This window comes from Neltuma alba, unplaced genomic scaffold (genome assembly GCF_004799145.2).
Source record: "Neltuma alba isolate B1F8T4 unplaced genomic scaffold, ASM479914v2 tig00007566_pilon, whole genome shotgun sequence".
In the NCBI taxonomy this organism is placed as follows: domain Eukaryota; kingdom Viridiplantae; phylum Streptophyta; class Magnoliopsida; order Fabales; family Fabaceae; genus Neltuma; species Neltuma alba.
In genome coordinates this window covers 102,393-111,810 of record NW_021634815.1, presented here as the reverse complement: position 1 = coordinate 111,810, position 9,418 = coordinate 102,393, and the positions used below count along the sequence as shown (strand labels likewise).

At 28.2% G+C, this 9,418-nt stretch overlaps 1 protein-coding gene across 1 annotated transcript; it reads left to right on the top strand.

Annotated features, from left to right (window-relative positions):
• The first annotated feature begins 6,513 nt into the window (after positions 1-6,513).
• Positions 6,514-7,480, top strand: LOC114752819 (GATA transcription factor 2-like). Its single transcript, XM_028941523.1, has 2 exons — positions 6,514-6,729; positions 6,929-7,480. The coding sequence occupies exons 1-2, from the start codon at positions 6,514-6,516 to the stop codon at positions 7,424-7,426; spliced, it is 714 nt and encodes a 237-aa protein (XP_028797356.1). The 3' UTR covers positions 7,427-7,480.
• Positions 7,481-9,418: the final 1,938 nt, after the last annotated feature.

The window sequence follows — 9,418 nt, the reverse complement described above, 5'->3', positions numbered from 1 at the left end:
AAAGGCATTTCTACATCACTACACAAGATTTCACATGTGGGAGAGAACTGTGTAGAGGACTCAGACCATATGTCACGAAACATATCCGAAATTCTATCACCAAAGTCTTCATTCACAACTTTCTCCTTTTCAGGCAGTATAGTCTTTCTAATTTCTCCATACCATATCCAATTTGTATACCTTAAATTTATCTTGTTATAGATAAGATGCTCTCTTATCTTAGGAATACTTCTCCAATTATTGTTTAAGCATTTAACATAAGGATAGTAATACAATCCATCTCTTTTACTAAGGACATTTCTCTGAGCAAACTCAAGAAACCTTTCAACATCATCCTTATATTCTTTGCTAATTTTCTTGGCTTTCATCTAACTACAATCTATTATTCTATAGAGTCAATGAGCATAACTGTGCTGTCAAGCTCAATTCTAACTCCTTAATTCAAATATTCAAATAAATAAAATAATTAAGTGTTAGTTAATAAATTAAAATTGACTAACACTTAATTACAAATTAAAGGGAATATCTTTATTTTTTTAATAAAAAATTCGACAGAATTTCACCTTAAATATATAACAAAGGGAAAATTAGAGAGAATTAAGGACCAAGAAAAAGTTATATTTATTATAAAGGATCTTCAAAATTATAATTATTTAAAAGGACCATAAATAAAAAAATAAATATACAAACACCAAATTGGAATCAAAATGCACTCAAAATTTTTAATCAAAAATAAAATTTTCTTCAACCACTAAGTTTTGTAAAAATATATAATCAGACAAACATATATAAGTTTTGTAAAATAGTTAATAATAAATTATTTTTATTATTTTAATCAAAATCAAAACTATTCTTCATAATATATTTCAACGTGCACAAAATTTTATAAAAATTTTAAATTAATTTAATATAATTTCTTTTGGAACTCTTGCTTCTAATTTAATGTCATAAAAAAATAAAATTAGATTTGTATATAAGATTTAGTTTTTTTGTAAAATTAAATTAAAACACATACTTAAACAAATAAATTTTTATAAAAATATTATTCCCTTTAAGTCCTTCATTCTAATTTTTCTTATAACAAATTTCAAATTATTTAATAAATAGACAAATTAATCAATCAACCAAACCAATAATGTAATAAACAAAGACAAGATAAATTTGATGAAATATAACAAATAAAACAAAAGTAAAAATTCAATCTTAAAGTAATTTAATGAATAAAGATTCTTAAAGCTAAAACTTTTGAATCCAAAACAGGAACACAAATGATATCCATTTATCATAAAATTTTCAACAACACTTTATTATCAAACAAAGTTCATAACGAAAAAAAATTTTACAAAACACTAAACAGATTATTTATTAGTAAATTCTCAGGTTTATTATAAAAAACCAAAAATTTGAAATAAATATAAAAAAATTATTAAAAAATCAAAAATTTCAAAACTAATCAACTTTAAACATTTAAGCATGTTTTCAATGCCATACATAGAAAACGAATTGAGGTTTTTTAACACCAAATGCCACTAATCAACACCTCAAGCACATAAAAAACGCAAAATAAACAATACAAGGCATCCAAAATGTAAAATCAAGCAACCCATTTGAAATACAATAGATTTTTATGATCAAAACATCCAAGAAACCAAGAAAAAATAAAAAGAATGAAAGAAGGGGATACTCACTCAGTAGAGACAATTCAAATATGAGAAGATGGGCAGCAAAGACAGTGGTAGATGGCGGCAAGCAACCACAAATGAGATAGAGGACTTTAAATGGGGGGAAAGAGGGAGAATGGCCGGTAACGGCAGTTCAGTGGTAGTGAGACAGTGGGGGACCATAGTACACTGATGTGAAACTGTAAAAATGTGAAAAATTGAGCCTTATCGCAGCATATTTTAAAACTTTCCACAGCGGTTTTCTTAATAACCACCATGGAAAGTGAAGCGTCACAACACTTATGTACAAAAATATCACTATCTTTTTTTTCATGGTATTTTTCTTCTTAACTGCCTGTTGTTTTGCGTTGTTATATGTATTTTTTCTAGTAGTGCACCTTTTTGAAAAAACTATTTACACTATAATAAATGAAAGATAAAATAGTACACTCATAGTAAAAATTTAATAAAATGACTTATAAATAGAACCAAGAAAAATCTTCTATTTCTGCCTTATAAATAGAACTAAAGGAGTATAATGAGTCTAATGAATCATTTTAACAAGCTAACATGCAAGATCAAAGGGGGGAAAAAAGAATGAACAGTACCAAGTTGTGGAAATTGCTAGTTCACACTATACATTACCAAAAAAAAAAAGACTTTTCACAGCAACAAAAAATGTCATTATTGAAAGTATGACTTTTAGAAGTGACTTTGCAGAGTCTCCACTAAAGGTCAATTTTGAAAAATAAAACCTTTAACAACAACACCTAATGTTGCCACTGAAAGTGACTAAGCGTACCACCACTGAAAAGCCCTTTCAGCGATGACTTTATGTTGTAGCTAAAAGTGACTTTCAACAGTGACACTAAATGTCACTGCTGAGAGAGGCTTTTCAGTGGTGACTGAACATGTTGCCGCTAAAAATGGCTTTCAGTGGCCAGTGGCCACTATGTTTAGTCGCCACTCAAAATAACTTTGAGGAACGACTCAAATGTCACCACTGAAAGTCTCTTTCAGCGGCTATGCTAGATGCCGTTCAAAGCCTCACAAAGTATAGTTTCAATTATTAAAAGAATACACATGTATTATATGATAATTTCAATTATTAAAATGATAAAATAATTTTTATATATTATATTACTATTTATAATAAATTTTTATTATTTTTTAAATTATTTTGTTTGATTTGCTTATTAGGTCGGAAGAAGCAAATGTTGATTTTTTTTTTTTCCTTTCATTTTTGTTCGAAAGCTTGTTGAAATTTTTGGGTCTTCAGTTAATTCTACGAGCGGCCTTCCCTCGCTTTTCCAGAACGTTTAATTAGGGCTAATTGCTTATGTGTCAAATTAACACAAGTGGTAGAACTTGATAAGTTACTTGGACCTAATAAACCTAATTAATAACTTGACCTAAATTTTCTCGTTTTTATTATATGCAGCATAGATGTTATCGTTTTTAAAATTAAGACTTACATTTTTCATATATATATTTGAGAAAATTGGTCATGAATCTCCACTTGAGAACTTATCTGAAAAATTGTAGCTGAAGAATTTAGGTCCTTGAGGAGAAAGAGAGAAGTATGGAATGATCACAATGCTCCTAATGATATACAAGTCACCTTTCCTAATATGCAACTCACCTTCCCTAATAATTCACCAATTGGAAAGGTCTTGCATATTGAAGAAAGTCAATTGCATATAGAAAGGCCACTTGCGTATGTGAGAGGTGAGTTGTATTTTGGGAACATGACTTGCATATTAGAAAATTTGCAAAGAAAGATCGGTAACTTGAATATTAGAGAAGGTGAATTGCATATTATTAGGGGTAGTGTGGTCGTTCCATCTATTTTTCTATTTCTCCTTAATGACCTAAATGCTTCATCTACCATTCTTCATAAAAGTTCTCCAAATGGAGATTTATGGCGAATTTTCCCAATTTAATCTAATGAAATCATATATATTTATATATATATATGCTGTGACTATGTCAACGATTTTTAGTAGCGGCAATAATATTAGCCACTAAATGTGATACCTTCAGCAATAACTATAAAATGTTGCCGTTAAAAGTGACTTTCAACAGCTAATATGATTGTCAGTGTTATTTTTTTAGTCATTTCTTTATCACTAATTATTATAATTTTTTTATTTTTCTTTAAATATAGGATTTAACATATCAAAATTTTAAATGTGTTATTATATCATGAAGAAATAGAACAAGATAATTAATAAATTTCCATTTTCAAAATTTTTGTGGTTAAATTAATAATTTAATTTAAAATTAATGATGCATCACTAATATATGTATTTTTTTTAATTAAACTAGTACATATAGCCGAGGTGTAAATGTTCCAACTTTAATTTTATTGTTGGTGTGTATACTTAAAAACAATTGTTTTAATAATTTGATATGTAAATTTTAAAAAAAATGATATGATTAAAGTACTTCTGATCTTAAATATAGGAGTTAATATAAGAGTTTTTTTTTTTAAATAAAACCCAACCTAAATTGTCTTTTAAATTTATAATTTTTTTTCCAAATTCTCTTTGCACATATTAAGAAGTATTCATCAAGAAATAATTTCTAATTTAAAATAATTATATGTATACTTTAAAGAAATCAACATATATTTTTATACAAACAACTAAGTTAACTAATGTTCTTAATCTTTCTATATCTGTATAAAACTTCTTGAAATATAAATATAAGTCATATAATTAAGCCTATAAAATTTTAATAAGTTTATCTTCAATTCATATGATATTTTTTTTCTTTACACCTTAATCAAAATATCCTTCTAGATTAGATTAGATATAATCATATTTTTGTCTAAAAATTATATTAAATATATTTATATGATATTATATAATTATGTAATATCATCTTGAAATATCAATGTAAATCATAAATTTATTCTACAATTTTTAATGAAGTAATAGCTAAGAAATAAAAAATAAAAAAACTTAGAATAAACGGTAAAATTTGACCAATAAATTCTTAAAAATTATATAATTAATTTAGATGGAAAATAAAGTCTAAAGCAATAAAAATACATATAAGGTAATAAAGGACTTTTTATTGTTATATAATATTTTTTAAAATCAATATATTAAATAATATTATTCACTGAATTTAGATAAAACATTCTTGGCCGAAAAAAATTTGAATAAAAAATTTATTGAATGTATTATGTTATATTCATTATATAAAATTTTATTTAAAAATAATATCATAAATATTATATCAATATACATTAGTATTATATATTTTATGTTTCAGCTAAAAAAAGTGTTATATTTTATATATATCGATATAAATATTTATATTAACGTATCCGTTAATATGGGTATAGTTTAATGTATATATTAATATTTATATATTTATATAAGATATATATTAATAAACATATATATTATAAATAACATCGTATGTGTGTGTATTTAATTTTGTAACAAAATGATGGAATTTCATCACGGTTCACATGACTGGAGGCTTCACACTACGACAAGGTGATCATGGATTCAAACTTGGCGTAGGTGCATTTGGGAGAAGGCATCCTTTCAGCAGACCTGAGAGATTTAAAAGAAAATTTTAATTCCATCAATTTGTGGAGGAGATTCAACAAAGAAATTCTACAACTAACTACAAAATAATTTGCATCTAGAAGTTTCTAAAAATTAACATAAAAAATTGAAAACAAACTTGTCAATTTTATTATATAAAACAAACTTATGAATTTATACATTAAGTTAGGGAAATTTGACACTCACGTAAGTAAAATTACAACGGATGAAAATGTATTTGTAAGTAATGTTTTAAAATTTTTCATGAATATTAAAAAAAATTGTATGAATGTATTGCTAAATTAATTTTTAATTTTTAATCACCTTAAATGGTATATAGAACTTTTTTAAATTATTTTATTATATTTAAATTTTTTTTTGGAAAAATGGTTGAAAAATCCTCAACTACAAAAATTTTGCCCAAAAGATTCCTAAGGACTCACCTCCTTGTGTGGTTGAACTCAAGTTTAGTGGATTTGGAGTTCTCCTATTTTCCCTTTTTTTCCTTTTTCTTTTCAAAATCTCATACCCAACCTTAAATAAAAAAATTGATAGCTTAAATTTAATATTTTACGAAATTATTATTATAAATACAAATAAATAAATTTAAACCATTAAAATATTTAACATGCACAATTCAAAATTTCGGTATAGAAAAAAATTAATTTATAAAATGTTATAGTAATAATTTTATAAATATTAAATCTGAATCATTTATTTTTTTTATTTTAAAGGCAGAGATGAGATACTGAAAAAGAAAAAAAAAAAGAGAGGTTAAAACAAAGGAGAGGATAATGGATATGCTTCCTCTGCAACTTTTTCTCAAATATCTACAAATCTACAAAATATCTTTAGATATATGTAAATATCTTTTGATTTGTGCGTAATTAATTAAATATGAGTTTTACTCAACTAAAAAAAAGTGTGCACACTAAAAATAAATAACAGCTTAGTGTTTAAACAAACTTGAAATTTCGTTGGCACAATAAAAATAAATAAATTTGAAATTTCAATTATTTTATCGGTAAATCTTGCTATGGGTATTTTTCAGCAATTTTCATCTCTCCCTCTTCCTCTTCCCTTTCCACTTCCAAAGTCCACTTCACTCTCTCCTCGCACGTGCTCTGGCCAGTCCGTTCGTCTTCCCCATCTCATGGTTCTTATTATATATCTAATATCTTCTTCCATTAAAGCTCCGCTTTTCTCTATCTCTCTCTTTCTCAGAGATCTGAGAAAGCCGGAGTAATACGTAAGAGACCCACACGCCCTTTGAGAGTTATACGTTAATGGACATGTTTCTTTCAGGCTCCTTGCTCATTGATGACCTACTCAACGTCTCCAACGTAGACCTCACCACCATCTTCACCGACTCCCACCGCCGCCACCTGCCAATCCTTCCTCCGCCGCAAAACCCATTTCACCAATCCTCCTCCTCCGGCTCCTCCTTCAACAATCCTCCTTCCCTTTCTTCCGCCAACCTCACCGCCGATCTAAGCATCCCCGTATGTAGCTCAACACAATTCTCAGTTTTAGGTCTATCTCTCTCAGTATCAATTTAATCATCATGGTCACTATCATTTCTCTCCGATTAACTCATATATTTATATATTGGTGAATTAGAGTCGTTTGTCTGTTGAATCTATAATGGGTTGAGTTTCTTTATTTATTTATTTCTTTTTCATTGTCTCTTCCTTTTCTTAGAACGATGACGTAGCCCATCTGGAATGGCTCTCGGAATTCATGGACGGTTGCTTCCATGACGAGTTCCCGACGATAGGTGAGACGATGATGATGACGAGTTCCTCTGTTCCGCAATCCGACGCGTCGTTTGCCAGCAAAGCTGATCATCATGGCAAGCGTTCGAGAGCGGCCAGTGGGAAACCGCGACCCAAAACAGAGCCAAACGGCCGATCGTATGCTGCGGCGGCTTCGGCGGCTGCAGAGAGATCAGGCGTGCGTAGGTGCACCCACTGTGCATCGGAGAAAACACCGCAATGGCGAAGCGGACCACTGGGACCCAAGACGCTGTGCAACGCCTGTGGTGTGAGGTATAAGTCGGGTCGACTTGTACCCGAATATCGACCCGCATCCAGTCCGACGTTCGTCCTGAGTCAGCACTCGAACTCGCACCGGAAGGTGCTTGAGCTCCGGAGGCAGAAGGAGATGGGGTTGGTCAAGCAGGAAGCGCAACCAGAATAATCACTCCACCTGCGCTGCACGTGATAGACTGGATCCAGGCTCGTTCTTAATAAAAGTTATTATTAGTGTTAATTATTTTTTTTTTATATGTGGATCCTCTAGTTCTTTTTTTAGTATAAAGAGGATTCTTTTTTTCTCCTTGATCAGTTAGAGGTGGTCTCGGGGATTGAATTGAACTAGACTTTCTTATTTTCTGACGAAATAATGCAGCTTTTAAGATTTGGTTGGAAAAATGGCAAGGATTTAAATTTAATATGAATATTTTTTGATGAAAATAATTTTTTTTATAACAGTGCTAATTATATTATATGAAAAGGAAAAAATAAGGGTATTTCTCTTCTCCGTTATGTGTGGGATTTTCTAAAAACCCATTTGAAATAGCTTATAAAATGTTTTGTAATTGTGATTTATGATATAAGTATATACACATCCGATCCTTATTCCATGGAGTTCATTAGGTTAGGGATAGAATTAATCGTGAAAATAAGTTTTTGAATTTTATACAATTTTTTATTTTTATTTTGATATAATATACAATATTTTTCATACTGTTAGCCCATGAGAACAGAGTGCATGACTGCATGCTTGGAAAATAGAAAAGAAACCTTTATAATTTTAACTAAATTGGAGGGATGTCAATATATTTGATTTTTTTTAACCAAAATATATTTTATGTTAAAACATTAACACTAAACACTAAATTATACTTTGTTAACTTCAAAATATAAGAATTTATAAATTTGACCTGGCATATATATTAAGAGAAAATTTAAACAATCAATCTCATATTTGAATGTAAACTTTATAATTAAATTGAAAAATGGATTTTCAATTTGAAAATAGGTTAAAAAGCATCAATAGTGACGAAACAATATTCAAATTTTTGTTAAAAATGTCTATATCTAGTGCCCGCTTTCAATACTAACCAAAAAAATAGTAGTTAGCAAATAAGTGCTATATTAGGTTAAAAATTAAAATTAGTCAAACTTATAAAAGTATACTTCAATTTTACATATGATGTCGATTTGATTTTTTAAATTTTATAAACATATTTATTTGTCCAATTTTCAATTAAAGAAATATGTTGCTTATCATCTTCTTGACATTATCGATGAACAGTTGCCCTCTTTTTTAAGTTCTTCCACTCTATTGTTTTTGAATTCTCTCTTTTTGAGAAAAAAAATAAAAATATTCAAATTAGTGGACCTCTTTTATCTTTCTTTCTTTTTTTTCCGGTGAAACCTCATTGATCTTTTAAAAAAAATTAGTGACCCTAATTTTTTCCGGTTCTGCCACCCTTTTTATTTCTCTTTTAAGATCTCAAATCTAAATCATTAGACAAAAATGTTCAAATAATTTTATTCTCCAAAGAAAGGAAGAAACAGTCAATGATCATAATCATATGAATATTATATTGGAAAAATTGTCACGAAGTCATAAGTTCAGTATAAAAAAAAAAAAAAAAACTGCTCACTCTGCTGGGAACCTCATAGTAATCCTCTCTATTATATCTTCAAGTCCAATATCTTCCTATTCAATGTATACTTTTAGGGACATAAGATCAGAATAATTATACGAAATTTTTAAGATATCTTTCATTATTTTTTATTCTAAGGCCACCGAATCAAATGAACATATAAACATACTTTATTTATCAATAAATTTGGGTCTAATGGAAGATGTTACTCTCTTACAATATAGCAAATCAAGATTCAAATCCTTAGTTGGATAGGTGCTTACATTTAATGCTGCTACAATATTTTAAATAAGATTGTCTTCAATAGGGAAGATATACTTGTAAAAAAGATATTTAAAAGATGAAAAATTCTTGAAAATAATTATGGGATAAAATTAGGAGAAAATTCTAATTAAATTCAAAAGACCTCATTCCTTTAGATATTCTTGAATATTACTTTTCACGTTTTTAATATAAAACTTATTTAACTAATTTGATTAAATTAAAAAGATTGGTAGATTAGTTAATTATAACAA

What these genes read in the sequence shown, in the direction of transcription:
- LOC114752819 (XM_028941523.1), top strand. Translation starts at nt 6,514, where the DNA reads ATGGACATGTTTCTTTCAGGCTCCTTGCTCATTGATGACCTACTCAAC. An exon ending in CCGCCGATCTAAGCATCCCC is followed by an intron (nt 6,730 to 6,928) that starts GTATGTAGCTCA and finishes TCCTTTTCTTAG; the next exon opens with AACGATGACGTAGCCCATCT.